This window comes from Microcaecilia unicolor, chromosome 1 (assembly GCF_901765095.1).
Source record: "Microcaecilia unicolor chromosome 1, aMicUni1.1, whole genome shotgun sequence".
Lineage (NCBI taxonomy): Eukaryota > Metazoa > Chordata > Amphibia > Gymnophiona > Siphonopidae > Microcaecilia > Microcaecilia unicolor.
The window spans coordinates 339,453,687-339,474,553 of NC_044031.1; the positions used below are offsets into that span (position 1 = coordinate 339,453,687).

Sequence of the window (20,867 nt, forward strand, 5' to 3'; positions counted from 1 at the left end):
AGTACATCATCTATAGCCCCCCCCCCCCCCCCAAAAAAAAAAAAATCCACATCCAATATCAAGCAGCCTACAATACGCAGTCACCAGGTGCCCAAACTGACCTACCACCAAAATGAATACCTTCAAATTGTTCCTAGTAATTTACTCGTTATCATTAGTCCACCTAGCACTAACTACCCCACTTGCAGGAAGCAACATCACCCCCATACTACACCATCCCCAACGACTGACCAGACACACACTACCTCATCAGACCACCAACAATCATACCAAAGGAAGAACACCAACACGCAGACAACCCCAACAGAAGGGAAAGAACCCCCACAACAAACCCACAATAACAAAACAACGACAATTAACAAAAATCCACATAACACAAACATAGCTGACCCATATCAAAAAATTCAAATCGGGTACATCAACGCCAGATCTGTAGTAAACAAAACAACACTACTAAAAGACTGGATCACATCAGACAACCTCGACTTACTCTTCATCAATGAAACCTGGTTCCATGACGAAAAAGACCCCATGATCTTAGATCTTTGCCCCCCAGGATATAAAATCGCTCACTGGACCAGAAAGGAAAAGAGAGGCGGAGGTATACCAATCCCAGTTTACCATCGAAAACCATTGCCGAGTCCATAACATCCCAACTTGAAATTGCCTCACTTAGAATCCGTAACAAAACCTTCCCCGACCATCTCAACTCTGTCCTGTTTTACAGACCACCAGGAAACTGGAATGAGTGCCCAACTACCTTCACTGACTTCATTTCAAACACATATGCGACCAACTCCAACATACTAATACTAAGAGACATTAACCTTCACCTAGAAGACCCAAACTCCACTAACGCAAGAGAATGTAAGGACTTCCTCAATTCATGGGATCTCACATGGCCACAAACGCAACCAACCCATGCTAAAGGGCACACTTTACACCTTATCTCATACAAACTACCATCAGACCAGAACCTTTATTAAATGGTCAGAAACACCATGGTACGACCACCACAAACTAAACCTATCACTAAAATAGCGGAAGAAAGGCTCTTACCACACACAACAATCCACAACCTACAGCACCAGAGGCCAAATAGATCCGAAAATATTCTGGCTACAGATTTACAATGGCAGATGGACTGCACAAACGGATTCTGCACATTACCTCACAGAATGGGATGAAAGATGCAGGAACATACTAGATGAAATAGCGCCCTTACGAACAAGAACCACACGCAGCCATAACACCATACCATGGTTTAATGATGATCTGAAAAAAATTAAAAACACAAACAAGGAAACTCAAGCGAGCATGGAAAAAAATAAAAGATAAATGCACACTCAATGCATGGAAACAGATACACAGAAAATACAAATACGCTATAAGACAAACCAAACGGACATACTACAAAACTAAAATAGGGCCGGACAACAAAGATATGAAGAAATTATACCAAATTGTGAACAAACTACTAGACACCACAGCAGTCACTGCAACCAACACAGACATCCCATCTGCTGACAAACTCGCTAATTACTTCAATGAAAAAATTACCAACCTACGAAAAACGCTACCTCAGAACTATACTTATACCGAAAACTTCATCAATAATCTGGACCCAAACCCTGGAGAATACCCAGCCGACAGAACCTGGTCAAACTTCACGCTCCTCACTGTTGAAACAGTAACCCAGCAATCAAAAGCTACTCCAGCACCCATTGCAAACTGGATACCTGCCCCAGCTACCTACTAAAATCCGCCCCTGACCGCTTCACAACAGACCTCACATCCCACCTAAACTACATGCTCCAACAAGGTCTTTTCCCTGAGGAACACAGCAACATCCTACTCACCCCAATCCCAAAAGATACCAAAAAAAAAAGCAACCGAAATTACCACTACCTCCCAGTTACATCTATACCACTAGCAATTAAATTGATGGAGAGCATGGTGACCAAACAGATTACCGACTACTTGGACAAGTTCTCAATACTCCACGAATCACAATCGGGTTTCCGCCTCCTCCATAGCACCGAATCTGTGCTAGTCACTCTTCTGGCCAAATTCAAGCAGGAAATAGCCATAGGTAAAAGTATACTTCTCCTACAATTTGACGTCGAGCACATTCGACATGGTAAACCACAAAATACTACTGAGACTCCTAGACTATTTCGGAATCGGAGGAAACATACTCAACTGGATCAAAGGTTTCCTAACCAACAGAACATACCAAGTAAAATCAAACTCAAACATATCACCACCTTGGAAAGAAGACTGCGGAGTACCTCAAGGATCACCACTATCACCAATACTCTTCAACATAATGATGATCCCACTAGCCAAGGCATTATCAAAGCAAGGCCTCAACACGTTCATCTACGCAGATGATGTCACAATCTACATTCCCTTCAGACATGGTCTAACAGAAATCAACAACGAAATTAAACTCGGCTTGAATACCATGGATTCATGGGCAAACTCCTTTCAATTGAAACTGAATACTGAAAAAACACATTGCCTCATCCTCTCATCTCAACACAATACATACAAACAAACAACCTTAATCACCCTAGAACACACCCTCCCTATTTCAAACAGCCTGAAAATACTCGGCGTGACAATCGACCGCAACTCACCCTTGAGAGCTAAGTGAACTCCACAACAAAGAAAATGTTCCACTCAATGTGGAAACTTAAACGCTTAAAACCTATCTTCCCGAGGGAAATATTTCGTAACCTAATACAATCAATGGTGCCAAGTCATGCAGACTATTGCAACGGAATTTACGCTGGATGAAAAGAACAACTCACAAAGAAACTCCAGACTGCTCAAAATACATAGCCAGACTAATATTTGGCAAATCGCGATTCGAGAGTGCCAAGCCCCTCCGAGTAAAACTGCATTGGCTGCTAATCAAAGAACGTATTACTTTCAAAATCTGCACCCTGGTCCACAAAATTATCTATGGCCAAGTCCCAAGGTATATGACAGAGCTTATAGACCTACCACTCAGAAACATAACCAGATCATCTCGAACATACCTAAACCTCCACTACCCAAACTGCAAAAGAATTAAATGCAAAACAACCTATGCGTCCAGCTTCTCCTATATAAGTACACAATTATGGAACGTACTGCCAAAAGTTGTGAAGACAACCTACGACCACCTAAACTTCAGGAAATCATTAAAAACCTACCTGTTCAAAAAGGCATACCCGCCGACCCAACATAAATGCCTGCACTCTGCAACACAACATAGCCAAAGCTTGTAATGGACACTACATAATCTTTCCTCTCCTTGATTCCCTTTGTAACTGAAACATATGTTCCTTACTGAACCACAATACCACCTGTATTTGTTTCTTTACTGGACTGGCGAACGCCTCTACGGTACTATGTAAGCCACATTGAGCCTGCATATAGGTGGGAAAATGTGGGATACAAATGTAACAAATAAATAAATATATGGGAGTTCTTAAATCATACATGACAGCTCTCACTGCCTTCAAAAAACATTTCTACAACAAGAAAATAATGACTGCACCTAATAATGCTACTCTTTATCATATACTCAAAACTCCTACATCTTCCTGCAGTTCTTCACATTCGGACATCCTAGCCAGCCCCTCAAGCCCTGGCTGCTCATCTTGAGCAAACGTTACTGACTCTATGCACACCCTGCCTGTGGCCCTGGCCACATCCGCCCTGCCACTTATGGTCCCTATTGACTTTATCCTCCCTACACTTCACAGCCTCTCTCTAGCTATTCAATCTGTGAAATCTACCATTGGTCCTCAAAAGCCCTCTTCCATTAGGCCTTGTAAAGAAGTTCTCAACAGACTTAGCCCCATTCCTTCTCTCTTTGTTTACTTCTAGTCTCAAAGGTTATGTACTGACTGCATGGAAGGCAGCCACTGTAAGACAAAAAATTAAAGACACTACAAAATCCTTCTCTGTTCTATTTCTGACTCATCACTAATCTTGCATTCACTGCAAAGCTTCTAGAATCAATAGTGCACTCACAGCTACAAGATTTTTTACAAGTAAATGCACTTCACCTTTATCAAACTGGATTCAGATGCAATCATAGCACAGACGCAACTATGTTGGGGCATCACTAATTATATCTATTCTCACTTGGACTACGCCAAACCTGTTCTCCTTCTTTCCACTGATCATTCTGCTGCTTTCAATCTAGTTGATCATCCTCTTCTACTACTAAGACTGCAACAGCTGTGAATACAGGGCATCGCCCTTGCTTGGTTTGCCTCTTATCTAACTGTGTCTACACCATTCAACAGTTGGTGCCCACATTATTTAACATATTACTGGCACCCCCCGTCTGACACTGCTTCACTCCTTGGACTTCACAGAATATGTCTACGCATATGATTTCAGGTTCTATGCACTACTGATCACAATGACCCACTGCAGATCACTGAAATAAATCATAAATTATATTTCTTTACCTCTTGGTTAAGGAATAATAAAGCTTGTTCTCAATCCCAATAAGTCCAAGGCTCTTCTTTTTTTACAAATCAGTCTAATAAAAGCCTTGCCACACTTATCCTTCTTTCTTCTATTCCAGTTCCTTTATAGTACCAGGATCTCAGGAGTACCACTGACAACTCCTTAACATTCTCCCCTGAAATATCGGCAGTCCTCAAACATTCCTTTTACAAGCTTAGAATGATTTGATCAGTGAGGCTACTACAACCATCAGCACTTAACATTCTTGTCCACTCTTTAGTGATCAGTCAACTTAATCATTGCAATGATCTGTATATACGAACTAAGGTTAAGGAACTTAAATGTCTCCAAATAATGCAGAATACTGCTATCAAATTTATCATTGGACACAGGAAATATTTATTTATTTATTGCATTTGTATCCCACATTTTCCCACCTCTTTGCAGGCTCAATGTGGCTTACAATACATCATGAGTGCTGGAAATACATTAGAAAATAGACATTTAGTGTTACAGAAGGATCTTGGGCAACATGATAATGAAAAAACATGATAGTAGTATATCAAGCACATATTGTAAGACAGTTCTGACTATGTGTGGAGGAGTTATGTATAGTCACATTGGTTGATCTTTGTGGTAAGCCTTGTTAAAGAGATGTGTCTTCAGTAGTTTGCGAAAGTTTGTTAGTTCGTACATCGTTTTTAGGTTGCGCGGCAGTGCGTTCCATAGCTGAGTGCTTAAGTAGGTAAAGTTTGACGCGTGTATTAATTTGTATTTTAGACCTTTGCAGTTAGGGAAGTGCAGATCAAGGAATGTGCGGGATGATCTTTTGGCATTCCTGGGTGGTAAGTCTACCAGGTCTGACATGTAGACTGGTGCATCTCCGTGAATGATTTTGTGGACTAGAGAGCAAATTTTGAACGTGATGTGTTCTTTAAGTGGGAGCCAGTGTAGTTTTTCTCAAAGGGGCTTAGCGCTTTCATATTTTGTTTTGCCGAATATGAGTCTAGCTGCAGTATTCTGGGCTGTCTGAAGTTTCTTGATTATTTGCTCTTTACAACCAGCGTAGAGTGCGTTGCAGTAATCTAGATGATATAGCTCCATTGATTGTACCAGGTTATGGAAAACAGTCCTTGGGAAGAAAGGTCTTACTCTTTTTAATTTCCACATTGAGTGGAACATCTTCTTGGTTATGTTTTTCGCGTTGCTCTCGAGTGTTAGGTTTCGACCGATGGTAACTCCAAGAATTTTTAGGGTGTCCGAGATTGGAAGGTTCAAATTTGGTGTGTTAATGGCTGTGAATTTGTTCTTGTTATGCTGAGAGGTGAGTATTAGGCATTGGGTTTTTTCTGCATTGAGTTTCAACCGAAAAGCATCCGCCCATGAATGCATGATATGGAGACTTTGGATGATGTCATTGGAAATTTCCTTTAGATCTTGTTTAAATGGGATGTAGATCGTTACGTCGTCTGCGTATACGTATGGGTTAAGGTTTGATAATAGTTTGGCCAATGGTGTCATCATTAAGTTGAATAGAGTCGGTGAGAGGGGGGATCCCTGTGGTACTCTGCATTTAGGTATCCATGTGGCTGAAGTAGTCGAGTTGGATGTCATTTGGTATGATCGTGTGGTTAGAAATCCCTTGAACCAATTGAGAACGTTACCTCCAATTCCGAAGTACTCAAGGATATGTAGTAGTATTCCATGATCGACCATGTCAAACGCGCTTGACATGTCAAATTGTAGAAGTAGTATGTTCTTACCAGTTGCAATCATTTGTTTGAATTTAGTCATGAGGGTAGCTTAGCCGGAGGTGGGAGGCAGGGCTGGTGGTGATAGTGCTGGGCAGACTTATATGGTCTGTGCCAGAGCCGGTGGTGGGTGGCAGGGCGGGTGGTTGGGAGGTGGGGATAGTGCTGGGCAGACTTATACGGTTTGTGCCCTGAAAAAGACAGGTACAAATCAAGGTAAGGTATACACAAAAAATGACATGTGAGTTTATCTTGTTGGGCAGACTGGGTGGACCGTGCAGGTCTTTTTCTGCCGTCATCTACTATTTTACTATGTTACTAGTACTGTTTCAGTACTGTGGTTAGACCGAAATCCTGACTGGGAGTCGTGGAGTATTGAGAAATTGTTTAAGTAATTTGTGAATTGTTTGGTCACCAACTCTTCCATTAGTTTGGTTATTAAGGGAATGGATGCTACTGGCCTGTAGCTGGTTAATTCACTGGCACTTTTTTTTTTGCATCTTTGGGTATGGGGGTGAGTAGGATATTTCCTTTCTCCTTTGGGAAGAGTCCATTTTGTAGCATATAGTTCAAGTGTTTCGTTATGTCTGTTATAAATTGTTGAGGGGCAGATGTCATAAGGTTGTTTGGACATATATCTAGTTTGCAATGAGATTTGGCAAATCTTTTGAGCGTTTGGGAGATGATATCCCCTGATAGTGTCTCAAAGTTGGTCCAGGTTCTGTCTGCTGGGTAAATGCCAGGGTCTGGGTCTAGACAGTCAAGGAGTTCAGCATAGTCGATGGTACTAGCAGGTATCTTGAGTCGCAGTTGTACGATTTTCTCGTTGAAATATCTCACGAGATTGTCTGCTCCTGGTGCATCTTTACTATTGGTTGTGATTGGTGTAATATCTAGTAGTTTATTCACGAGTTGGAAGAGTTTATGTGTGTCCTTGTAGTTTGGTCCAATTGCGGTTTTGTAGTATAATCTTTTAGTTTGTCTTATGGTATATTTGTATTTTCTTTGGAGTTGTATCCAGGCGTCGTTAAGTGTGGGTTCGTCTTTCTTTTTATTCCATGTTCGTTCTAACCTTCTAACTTGTGTTTTAAGTTTTTTCTGCTCTTCATTGAACCATGGTGTTGAGTTCTTTCTATGTGAGGTTCTGGTTTGGGTTGGAGCAATATTGTCTAATATGGATCTACATCTGTCGTCCCATTCTAAGAGGAATTGGATTGTATCTGCTTTTATTGTCCATTCGTTGCAGTAGATCTGTTGCCAGAATATTACCAGGTCTATTTTTCCTCTTGTGGTGTAGGTTTTCCGTTCTTGTTTGTTCGGTGAGTCTTTCGCTCGCCGTTGGAGGGAGATGTTTGCTTTATAGTGGTCGGACCACGGTGCGGGTGTCCATTTTGTGTCTGTCAGTATAAGGTTTGAGTCGGGATCAAATTTGGTGTGACAATGTCTAGTGTGTGTCCTTTGATGTGAGTTGGCTGCGTGTTTGTCCTGTGAAGATCCCATAGTTGTAGGAACTCTTCGCATTCTTGGGTGCTTGTTGAGTTGAGATCTTCCAGGTGCAGGTTGATATCTCCTATTATGATAAGATTTGAGGTAGAGACACAAGTGTTCGAGATAAAGTCCATGAAGTGTGTTTGGGAGTCTTGCCAGTTGCCTGGCAGTCTATAGAGCAGGACTGCGCTAAGGTGTTCCTGCAAGTTAGGGTGATTACCGTATTTTTCGGACTATAAGACGCACCGGACCATAAGACGCACCTAGGTTTTAGAGGAGGGAAATAGGAAAAAAAAAATTTTCCTTTTTCCCTCCTCTAAAACCTAGGTGCTCCGGTGCGTCTTGTCCGAATCCCTCCTGCCGAGTTCGGGATCACCCTCCCCCCGGCCCTGTCACCACTTCTCCCTACTCACGTCACGCGATCTTCCCTGGTGGTCTAGTGACGTCGGGGCAGGAAAGAACCCCCTCTTTCCTGCCCAGCGCGCTGCTCTCCGTCCTCCTGTATGCTGCCTGACGGTCTCGGCGAGATTCAAAATGGCCGCCGAGAATTGAAGTCTCGGCGGCCATTTTGAATCTCGCCGAGACCGTCAGGCAGCATACAGGAGGACGGAGAGCAGCGCGCTGGCCAGGAAAGAGGGGGCTCTTTCCTGCCCCGACGTCACTAGACCACCAGGGAAGATCGTGTGACGTGAGTAGGGAGAAGTGGTGACAGGGCCGGGGGGAGGGCGATCCCGAACTCGGGGGGAGGGAGGGCGGGCAGGCGATCCCGAACTCGGAGGGAGGGAGGGAAATCTCTACCTTCGGACTATAAGACGCACCCCCCATTTTCCTCCCAAATTTGGGGGGGAAAAAGTGCATCTTATAGTCCGAAAAATACGGTAATTCTTACTGGGGCGATTTCGAGTTGTGGCAGAATGGATTCGGCTGTGGCTGTGATGGTGAACTCAGATTTGTATATTATCGCTATTCCTCCTCCTCTTTTTCCGTTTCTTGTCCAGTGGGTAATTTTGTATCCTGGTGGGCATAAATCTAAGATGATGGGGTCTTTAAGGTCATGAATCCAGGTTTCAGTGATGAATAGGAGGTCAAGATTGTCTGTGGTGATCCAGTCTGTTATGATCTCTGTTTTATTTACTACTGATCTGGCGTTTACATATCCCATTTGGATTGGTAGGTAAGGTTCAGTTTGGGACTTGGTTGTGTTAATTTTTATTATTTGCCTGTTTTCTTGGTATCTGGTTCTGTTGTGTCCTTTCTTCCCTTTCTATGTTACATCGTTGCTGAAGGAGGCCCACAGGTTACCGATCACACATTGAGGGGCATAATCGAACGAAAACGTCTATCTCCATGGGCGTTTATCTCCGAGAACGGGTTCTTGAAGGGGCGGACCGAACCGTATTTTCGAAAAAAATAGACGTCCATGTTTTATTCGACAATTTGTGAGCTGGGCGTTTTTGTTTTTCAGCGATAATGGAAAATGAAAGCACCTAGCTCAAAAACGAATACATCAAAGGCATTTGTTCGTGGGAGGGGCCAGGATTCGTAGTGCACTGGTCCCCCTCACATGCCAGGACACCAACCGGGCACCCTAGGGGGCACTTTTACAAAAACAAAAAAAAGGTAAAAGAGCTCCCAGTTGCACAGCACCCTTCCCTTGTATGTTGAGCCCCCCAAATCCCCCTCAAAACCCACTGCCCACAAGTGTACACCATTACTATAGCCCTAAGGGGTGAAGGGGGGCACCTACATGTGGGTACAATGGGTTTGGGGGGGTTGGACGACTAAGCATTAAGCTGCACAATTGTAACAGGTAGGGAGGGGGGATGGGCCTGGGTCCACCTGCCTGAAGTCCACTGCACCCCCTAACAACTGCTCCAGGGACCTGCATACTGCTGCCAGGGAGGTGGGTATGACATTTGAGGGTGAAAATAAAAAGTTGTGAAACATCATTTTTTGTGGTGGGAAGGGGTTAGTGACCACTGGGGGAGTCAGGGGAGGTCATCCCCAATTCCCTCTGGTGGTAATCTGGTCATTTAGGGCACCTTTTGGGGCCTTATTCGTGAAAAAACAGGGTCCAGGAAAAGTGCCCTAAATTCTAGCTACGAACACATACTTTTTTTCCATTATCGGCGAAAGGCGCCCATCTCTGTTCGGGTGATAACCATGCCCCAGTCCCGCCTTCACCACGCCTCCGACACGCCCCCGTCAACTTTGTACGCTTCCGCGATGGAGTACAGTTGAAAACGTCCAAGTTCGGCTTTCGATTATACCGCGTTATTCGTTTTTGTGAGATAAACGTCCATCTCCCGATTTAGGTTGGAACTTGGGCGTTTTTCTCGTTCGATTATAAGCAGAATTGTATCACAAATAAAACACTTATCTCAGTACATAAGATTGTGATTTCTGGTGTACCTCTATTCCTTGCCCGATATCTAATTCCGTACTGTCCATCTAGAACACTTCTAGATGGACAGTACGGAATTTCACCTCAACAAAGTCGACTCATTGTTCCCTCTTTTAGAGAAATTGTAGAAGCCACTATAAGAAGATCTATTTCCTTAGTTCAGGGTCTGGAGCTCTGGAACCTGCTGCCGCAACATCTCAGGCTTCAAACATCACTGCAAAACTTTAAGACAGACCTGAAAACCTTCGTTTTTACTGATGCTTATAACTGCTAGTGGGATATGGCCTAAACTACACAGTTGCTCCTATTTTCCCCCTCCCCCTTTACCTCTATCAAAAATTTTATTTTTCCTTACTACTGCTCTGATGACATTCTTTATTTCATATTCTCCCCCTCTATTTTAGATTGTACGCTGCTCAGACATTTACTTGATGAGCGGGAAAGAAAGTTCTAAATAAACTTGAAACTTGAATAAATAAACTTTAGGCAGTGCTTTGTTGAAATATCAGTTACCTAATATCATGAGCATGGAAGAAGGTGACCCTTGAAAATGGGCAATTTACAGTGCACTCAAGAGACCTTCAGCATGTCATTCATTACCAAATGGAATCCAAAATACTTTCCAAAGGCATAATTTAATGCAGTGGAAGAGATTTGAGGATTAGGTCTTAAATAATTAATTTTTCATGTGGAATCAGTCAACTTAAAATATGGTGGTACTACTGTACTTTGTATTTAATATTGCATTATCTCATTCAAAGCCTATGTGGATATTTCTTTCCCTCGGTTATACTCCTGTACAAAATTCAACGCACAGAATTGAAATGAATGGTTGTCTGCAATTAATATGCCACTAAGGGTTTTATTTTCCCTGTTTTTCAAAACTTACTGAGTGGTGTTCTGAGAAAGAGAAGTAAAGGCTGTGGGAGACAGAGTGGTAGTAAAATGACAGTTCATTCTAGTCAACAACCTTCGCATTCTGCTCTGCTCTATAAGAGGTAATGGGAAAATGGGCCAGAAATCAATACAGCTAGGGAATGCCACAAACCTTTGCCAACATGGCGAGGTGCTGGTTTTGAACAATAGCGGTGCGGTACGTAGCTAATCCTCCTTCCTCTAGACCAGGAAACAGGTAGTACAAATGGACACTGCAAAGAAAAATATTAGGAAATCATTTACAGTAAACAGAAACCAGACTACAAAACACTAATTGATTGATTTCCTTAATTATTAAAGAACCTGTCCATAATCCTTGAAAGCTTACTTGGATAAATGAAACAATCCAGGGGGGGAAATAAAAAACCTAGAGAACAGCTGCGTAGCTGAGGTATTTTTCTTCTGCAGAGGAACTCAATTTGAGCATCAGAGTAGCTCAGGTTTCTCTAGCAAATACAGACACCAGTACCTGAAAGTAATACTTCAATCACAGATGCAACATTACTCTGTCTTATCTGAATAACTGCAAGGAGGGGGGGGGGTGACAAAGACTCTCCACTGTTCACACCTACAGCCAATAATTATTTCCTGTGCTATTCACCTTAAATGATTCACCTCCCACATTACTTTTGCATGCTGTGTATAATGGCTAGCCATCTGTGGTTTCAGTACATGGACTCTAGGTTCCAACATCAGTTCTGTGGCACTGTTGTGTCATAGGAAGGATGAAGTTAGTGATAATACTACTAATTAGAATAACTATGGTATGATAGGTTTTGTACCATGTTGCTTGTACTGGCAGAAGAGTGAGAGAACAGCTTGTAATTAAAACAGTTCTGACCCCATCCAGAAGTCATGTATGTAACAAGCTGACTGACTGGCAACTGATCTGTTATGCACAGCTGGCTGTCAGAACCATCTCAGCTGTGAATTATTTTGAAGCCAGTTAAGCTACCTCTTTCCTGACAGCAGACACCCTCTGCCACTGTCAGTGACTGCTTGACAATCATATTTAAGGAAAAGCCTCATAATGGGGTGGGGGTGGAGGTTAGAGTTAGAGAGAAGCTAAAAATCTCCTGATTTACCTCTTCTTTATGTTGCCAGAATTTTTCAAAGTACATCTCTCATCAATGTTTAAATATTTCCATCACTGCACCCTGCATGTAGTTATAGGAATGAAATGAAAGAGCAATTTTCAAAAGCCATTTACCTTTGTAAATGGCTATCTCAGCAGGGTCATTTTGAAAGGGGAACTGCATCCATGCTTTAACTTCCAGAGCTGGTGCAGTGTCTGCAGGTAACAATAGGCATTGGTTTTGAAAACTGCTCTTATAATCTATTTCAGATGTAGCTGGAGAACTCTTTGCATGGAAAGCGAATGATACATACAGGTATTCTCCGAGGACAGCAGGCTGCTTGTTCTCACGACTGGATGACGTCCTCGGCAGCCCCCTCCAACCAGAAAAAAATTCTTGAGGAAGGTCCTGCACGCGGGGCACGCCCACCGCGTGTGCACGGCCGTCTTCCCGCCCGTGCGCTCCCGCTCAGTTTTTTGTTTTCTGCGCTTGGAGAGAGACTGCTTTGCGTCCCTCTCCGTTGTCAGCCTCAGAAACCGGTTTGCGGCCTAGTCCGCTTTTTTCTTTGTTTTGTGGCGCCGTTCGCGCCTTCTTTCTCTTAATTACCTACTTCTCGTAAAAAAAAAAAAAAGGTTCCCTTTTTTCTTATTCCTTTTTCCGTTCCTTTCGCCGCTGTGCGGTCGTGTTTTTTCCTCCTCATGGCCCTTTTTGCCGCCACCATCGACGATTTTGACCTCGCCGCCGCGATTTTTCCATCGATGACATCGAGGATACCCAGCGGCTTCAAAAAGTGTGGTCGGTGCGGCCGGCAGATCTCGCTCTCCGACACCCACGCTTGGTGGCTTCAGTGCCTCGGGCCTGAACATAATCCCAAAGCGTGTAACTTGTGTCTCGGCTTGAAGAAGCGTACACAAGTAACGAGGCAAGCTCAATCGGACCGAAGTTTTGGAGCTTGCACCGGTCCTTCGGTGTCGACATCGAACAGCATCGGCACCAGTGGCCTCGACTTTGGCAGCATCGGCACCGGCGGCGGCGATTTCGGCTCCAGACATGGCATCGACTTCAGGATCTCAGGTACCACCGGCCCGATGACCATCTTTCGCTGGGAGCAGCAAGCAGCCAAGTGGGCCTCCACCTGCCTCAGCGGTTCCTGCTGGGCAGGTGCCACGTCTGTGGCCGTGACCACCCTCAGCCTTACCTTGTTTCTGGGGGTCAGCCTCTGTGCTGGCTTCTGTCTGTCTCTGTGTTAGTTTTGTCTCTGGCTCTGTGTGCTGATTACTTCACTAGACCTCACCTGTGTGGGCTATGTCTCTCTGGGGAGCCATAAGTACATAAGTAATGCCATACTGGGAAAAGACCAAGGGTCCATCGAGCCCAGCATCCTGTCCACGACAGCGGCCAATCCAGGCCAAGGGCACCTGGCAAGCTTCCCAAACGTACAAACATTCTATACATGTTATTCCTGGAATTTTGGAGTTTTCCAAGTCCGTTTAGTAGCGGTTTATGGACTTGTCCTTTAGGAAACCGTCCAACCCCTTTTTAAACTCTGCTAAGCTAACCGCCTTCACCACTTTCTCCGGCAACGAATTCCAGAGTTTAATTACACGTTGGGTGAAGAAACATTTTCTCCGATTTGTTTTAAATTTACTACACTGTAGTTTCATCGCATGCCCCCTAGTCCTAGTATTTTTGGAAAGCGTGAACAGACGCTTCACATCCACCTGTTCCACTCCACTCATTATTTTATATACCTCTATCATGTCTCCCCTCAGCCGTCTCTTCTCCAAGCTGTATAGCCCTAGCCTCCTTAGTCTTTCTTCATAGGGAAGTCGTCCCATCCCCGCTATCATTTTAGTCGCCCTTCGCTGCACCTTTTCCAATTCTACTATATCTTTCTTGAGATGCGGCGACCAGAATTGAACACAATACTCAAGGTGCGGTCGCACCATGGAGCGATACAACGGCATTATAACATCCTCACACCTGTTTTCCATACCTTTCCTGATAATACCCAACATTCTATTCGCTTTCTTAGCCGCAGCAGCACACTGAGCAGAAGGTTTCAGTGTGTTATCGACGACGACACCCAGATCCCTTTCTTGGTCTGTAACTCCTAACGTGGAACCTTGCATGACGTAGCTAAGATGGCTGCCGCCTACTCTGTGCCAGCTTCCAAGATGGCTCCTGCTTGTCTTTCCTGTGTGTTCACTTCCTATCTGTAGGGTTACCATATGGCTCCAGAAAAAGAAGGACAGATTGAGCCAATCTGGGTTTTACTTCCATTGCTTTCAATGGAAGCAAAACCCGGACTGGATCAATGTGTCCTCCTTGTTCTGGAGCCATATGGTAACCCAACCTATGTGTTCCCAGCCTCCCCTTGGTGTGAGTGTGTTTCCTGCTCCTGTCCTGCGCAAGTGACATCATCAGTGAGGACCTTCATAAGGAAGTGCTGTGCTAGCATTCAGGGCCTTTTGCATGGTGTTATGCCTTTAGGCCAGGTCAGGTTAGTTAGTGTTCTGCTGCACTACTGCTTAGTCTTTCTCTGGGTTCTGGCCCAGCTTCTCTTTGTGTCTGTGGACTGCTAGTCCTTCTGTGTGGGCTCTGCCCTTCTGTTTGTGTCTGTGGACTGCTAGTCCTTCCGTGGGGGGCTCTTCCCTGCTACTCTGTGTCTGTGGACTGCTTGTCCTTCTACTCCCTTGCTCTGTGTTTGGAATCTGAAGCCTTCAGCCACTTTCTCTCGGCCTGTAGTGGGAGTCTGTAGCTTCAGCCTGACTCTGCTAGTTCCTGGTGTGTTCTATCGTCTGCTGCCTGTCTCTGACTATTGCCTGAACCCTGATACTCTCTGTTTGCTGCCTGTCTCTGACTATTGCCTGAACCCCGATACTCTCTGCTTGCTGCCTGTCTCTGACTATTGCCTGAACCCCGATATACTCTTCTGCCTGCTGCCAGCCCTAGACTGTTAGTTCCTGGTTACTCCTTCTGTTTGCCTGATGAGTTTGACTCCTGCTTGTTCCTGACTTTCCTCACTTGCTGCCAGCCCTGACCTCTGCTGGTTCCTGTCGAACCCTGCTTCTGCCTAGCTAGGGCATTTACCCTGAGGGGTTATCCTGAACCCTGCCTCTGCCTAGCCAGGGTGTTTACCCTGAGTGCCTATCCTGAACCCTGCTTGTATATCCTGAGCGTTCATCCTGAACCCTGTCTCTGTCTAGCTAGTGTGTATTTCCTGGGTGTTTATCCTGTATCCTGCCTCTATCTAGCTAGTGGGTTTACCCTGTGGGTATTCCCTGAACCCCGTTCCACCTAGCTTGCTGCGTGCCCTAGTCCTTGCTCCTGTTACGCTTTTGTTCATCTTGTCTCCCTGGTCTGTCTTGTGTTCCTTGCTACTGGCAGCGCAGCAGCTTTCAGTCTGAGTCTAATAGTGAGTCTAGCTTCCTCGTGTTCCCTGACCCAGGGTGGGTCCTCTGGATCTCCAGTTCCGGCCTCGTCCTGTAAGTCCTGCCGGCCACCTGCACGCTGGAGCTCAACTCCAGGGGAACGGTGGTCAAGTGCAGGTGAAGCTGTTCCTGTTCTGCCGGTTTCAGTTGCCTGCCTCAGTCCCAACTCCAGTCCAGAGGTCCAGCCCTGTCCTTCCGTGTATCCAGTTCCAGGATGGTCTTGCCTGCTGCTGCTGCTCCTCGGCAGTGGTCCAAGGGCTCACGTATTCCGGTTCTGCCTCGAGGATCTGACAGCAGGGCCATTGGGACCGAACTCTTTCAGACCCGACCCCGAGGAGGCGTGTGGATTCCACGTCCTCCTCGTCGGTACCGCGGAGTGCCGATGACGTGCATCGAAGGAAGTTGGCTAAGAAGCATTGTCATCGGTCGCCCCCTTTGCACGGAGAACTCTATGCATGGAATAAGATGTTTCTAGACATACATCTATTGCTAGCTCTTTACCTTGCTTTCTTGCTTACCTGAATCTTTGTACGTACCAAGCAACCAGTGATGTTCATCTCTGGAGTTCTAACAATTCAGAGACTAAGAGGGACATTTTCGATATAACGCCCAAATTCGAAAAAATGTCTAAAAATCCAGTGCCAAACATGCTCATTTTTGAACCAGAAAAACATCTATCTTTTTGGTTCAAAAATTACCCTATTTTAGATGTTTTTCTACCCAGTGCATCTTTCTTTAAGGGCCAATTTCAAACAAAAAACATCCAAGGAAAAAACGCACAAAAGCAAGCCACACAGACATCCCAGCAAGCAGTGGGGCAGCCTAGGGGGCACTGCAGTGAACTTCACATAAAAGATCCCAAGTACACATCACATCATAACCCCATTATATTGAATGGTGAGCCCTCCAAGATTAGCAAAAAAATGTACTGTACACCACTACAACAGCCCTTATGCCTGCGGGTATCACCTATATGTGGGTTCAGTAAGTATTTTGTGGTTTTTGGGGTGCTCACACTTTCCACCACAAGTGTACTAATTAGAGTGGGATATTGGCCTTGGTCCCCTTTCTCTTCAATACACTGCACTAACCACTAGGCTACTCCAAGGACCTGCTTGCAGCCCTAAGAAGACTGGCCATTAAATCTGCAGCTGTTATAAAGCTTGGTATGTACTGTCACTTTCACCTCTTAGAGGGGGTGGGAGTGTCAGTGACCTGTGGCGGATTAAGGGGGGGGGGGGTCACTGACCCCCATCCCTCCAGTGATCATCTGGTTAATTTGGGCATCTTTTTGGCACTTAGTTGTTACTGAAATAGATCTAGCTAAAAGCATTCTATTTTTTGCCCTGGACCTTTTTACAATGTTCCATTATCACAGAAAAATGCCCAAATCTTAATCCCACCCTATTCTACTACTACTACTACTATTTAGCATTTCTATAGCGCTACAAGGCATACGCAGCGCTGCACAAACAAAGAAGAAAGACAGTCCCTGCTCAAAGAGCTTACAATCTAATAGACAAAAAATAAATAAAGTAAGCAAATCAAATCAATTAATGTGAACGGGAAGGAAGAGAGGAGGGTAGGTGGAGGCGAGTGGTTACGAGTCAAAAGCAATGTTAAAGAGGTGGGCTTTCAGTCTAGATTTAAAGGTGGCCAAGGATGGGGCAAGACGTAGGGGCTCAGGAAGTTTATTCCAGGCGTAGGGTGCATCTAGCTTCTACATCTGCACGCAACTTTGGAATGCACTACCAAATGCCAAAAAAAAAAAAAAACATGCCTCAAATACATTTCCTTGATATTCGGATGAACTGCATTAAAAAAGTCTTAAAAATATGTTTCGAAAATAGCAATTTGGGCATTTTTGTGAAAAAAAAAGTCTATCTGCCGCTTTGTGCCATTTTTTGGATGTTCTTCTGCTTCAAAAATGAGCCCCTATATGAACAGTGCTGATAAAGGTTATCTGACTTCCACTTTACATGTGTAGTTTTACATTAGTAGCCATCCAAGACAGAACAGCCTGCTAACATACGCTTCCCTACTGTCCTCAACAGCACCCCGTTCTCTTTTTCATGGGATATGCAGCATTGAGTTCAAGCTGTGTGCAGCTGCTTGTAAAATTTTGGTATTATAAAACCCCAAACCATTTGGGCACCAATAATTATTCCCATCAAAGGGGCAAAACTGGTGGCTGCTGTTAGGAAAAGTGCAGGCAGAGGTGGAAAGATATCTAATACACACAGAGGTATATTTTCAAAGCACTTAGACATACAAAGTTACATAGAGGGGCATTTTCAAAAGAAATGTCTATGTTTGGATTTCGACATCTTTGTAAAACGTCCAAATCCGGAGGGCGGGGAAAACCATATTTTCGAAACAAGATGGATGTCCAAATCCATGGACATCCTTAAATTTGGACGTCCTTGGATTTGGATGCCTTTGACTTTCGGCGATTTTCGAAACCAAAGACGTCCAAGTCAAAAATGTCCAAATGCAAGCCATCTGGATGTGGGAGGAGCCAGCATTTCTAGTGCACTGGTCCCCCTGACATGCCAGGACACCAACCGGGCACCCTAGGGGGCACTGCAGTGGACTTCATAAAATGCTCCCAGAAGCATGGCTCTCTTACCTTGTGTGCTGAGCCCCCCAAAACCCCCTACCCCCAACTGTACACCACTACCATAGCCCTTACGGGTGAAAGGGGCACCTATATATGGGTACAGTGGGTTTTGGAGAGCTCGCTGTTTCCTCCATAAATGTAACAGGTGGGGGGGGGGTATGGGCCTGGGTCCGCCTGTCTGTAGTGCACTGCAGTACCCACTAAGACTGCTCCAGGGACCTTCATGTGCTGTCATGACATCTGAGGCTGGCATAAAGGCTGGCACGAAATATTTTAAAGATGTTTTTTGAGGGTGGAAGGGAGTTAGTGACCACTGGGGGAGTAACGGGAGGTCATCCCCGATTGCCTCCGGTGGTCATCTGGTCATTTCGGGCACTTTTTTGTGCCTTATTCATAAAAAAATACATCCGGGTGAAAACGTGTTCGTCATGGACGCCCTTGGTTTTTTTGATTATGGGTCAAAGATGTCCAAGTGTTAGGCACGCCCAAGTCCCGCCTTCACTACGCCTCTGACATGCCCCCTTGAAATTTGGACATCCTTGCAACGGACTGCAGTTGGAGACGTCAATTTGGATGTCTCTGGGAGATGGACATCCATCTTCTGATTTATGTCGAAACATAGATGTCCTCCTCTTTCGAAAATGAGCCTGATAGTAACCTATGGAACTTTGTCAGTCTAAGTGCTTTGAAAATGAGTCCCACAGTCTCCTACAGGAGGGATGCACAAGTTCAGTCCTCAAGAGCCGCAAACTGGTTGGATTTTCAAGATACCAGAAAATTCAAGCATATAGCTTTCTATATAGCTAGTATGCAAGTCCAGATAGCGTGCAACTATCTATAAACCCGGCACCAACCCAAGGTGAGAAAACAAACTCAGTTTGCTATGTATGGCTCATACACACATTCAAGAGCACTAGCAACAACCATAACAGGTAAAAAAAAAAAAAACTCCACTAATACATTATTGCTGAATTTACATTAGCAAAGGTGCAACACTATTCTGGAACTTATGTACATAAATGGGAACAGTTCAATGATAAATCTTGACAAACGATGTTTGCATAATATTTACTTAACTGGCCATCTTCACACTCTTCCAAAAACTGGCCTTGTCGTCTCTTGGAAACATAATGATTTCCCAAAAGGGGTTCCCTGTTTCCTGGTAAGCTGCATTAGGGAATTTCCCTAAATAACTGTTCCTTGACTATAGACTCTCTGTTTCCTACCCCAGGCTACTTCTCTTCCCTGGCACTTCCCTCGGGTACTGTAGCTTTCTCTCTGCATATGGTGGAGGTCCTTACTGACTGCTCCCTTGGGGGCTTCCTGACTCAGGCCTCCCCCTTGGAGACTTCTTCACTTGGGGCCTCCCTGATCTGTTCTGCTCTAGGGCATTTTAAACTCCTCCCTGCATTAGCCGCACCCCTCTGACCCAGCAGGTAAACTATGATGTGCGAAGGCTATGAACGCAACTGCCATACTTAACACTTTCTAGGCGTGGTCTTTTGAGTAATGCCAGAGATTGAATTTTATCAATGGCAGAAATGCAACGGCCAAAAGAGCAGTTGTTTATGTGACTGCCTTTGTTGGTTATACTAATAGTCTCAAACAAAATAAAAATAAAAAACTGATTTTTTGAGTCACCTAGATTTGAGGAGTGTTTTTGTAATTGGTTTCAAATTTTCTCTCTCCTCTTAGGATTTTTGTTGTATACAGAATTACTAGGTCAAATAGCATGACCCAAAGCTGGAAGTACTGTTCTAACTCAGGAAATCTTATATACCTCTGTTGAGTATCCCTGATGGGGATAGGAAGATTTGGAAGTGCCAAAGACCCAAAGAAGTAAAAACTTTTTCTCACCACCACAATCATCGACCACAATGTCTCCATGTGGAAGTGAGAGATGCAAAGTTTAAGTCTAATATCAGTCTGACAGTACTGGTTCCAACTGCACTAATCAGTCCAGTACGATTAGTCATACAAAGCAGTATATCAACTTAATAAATCAAATCAAAGTCACTCATCCACTGGAGATGAGGTATGGACCCCCCACCCAACCTTCATTATGAGGTTCTGGAGTCACTTCGGCCCTATGAAAAGTCACTTTCGTATTCCATAAGAAGTATCACTTCTTTGGTAGTCTACCTTTCTACATGCTGTACAGCTGGTAGCTGGAAATCAATATCAAACCTGTATAATTCTTGATGAACCTCTAGTTCTGTCTTCTGTATGTCTACGTCTTGGACTCCAAAGTTTTTAACCAATTTCTCTAGCTCTTCCCCAAACAGTAGCCATCCCTTGAAAGCCAGTCTGCATAATCTAGTCTTGGACATGCATTTACCACTTGGTGATACAGGAATAATAGCCTCTTTGAAAAAACACAGCTGCAGCAAAATAAGAGACCCAGATTATATTATAATTATTCACTAGAACATGACTCCAGACTTCACCAGTAACACCGCCCCTTAGGGTCGACCATGACTCATTCTCTCTGGGGCCATCAAAGAACTTCTGGATCCAATGCAGAATGGTTTATACCAGATAGCTACTGCTGTCTGTAGGGAGAGACTAGAAATCTCCAACAATCTTTCATATAGGTACCTTAATCTTTCTATCTTGAGGACTCCTTGAGAGCTGAGCTCCCTTTCCTAGGAACAGTAATCTTGTGAGTCACAGAGGCTAAAG

At 44.4% G+C, this 20,867-nt stretch overlaps 1 protein-coding gene across 1 annotated transcript in view; it reads right to left on the minus strand.

Moving 5' to 3' along the window:
* DROSHA (drosha ribonuclease III) overlaps positions 1-20,867 on the minus strand; it is a 552,432-nt gene that overhangs the window by 196,312 nt on the left and 335,253 nt on the right. The window contains exon 20 of the mRNA XM_030216759.1: positions 11,168-11,267. Coding sequence (XP_030072619.1) covers positions 11,168-11,267 — 100 coding nt within the window. The remainder of the gene's footprint in view (positions 1-11,167; positions 11,268-20,867) is intronic.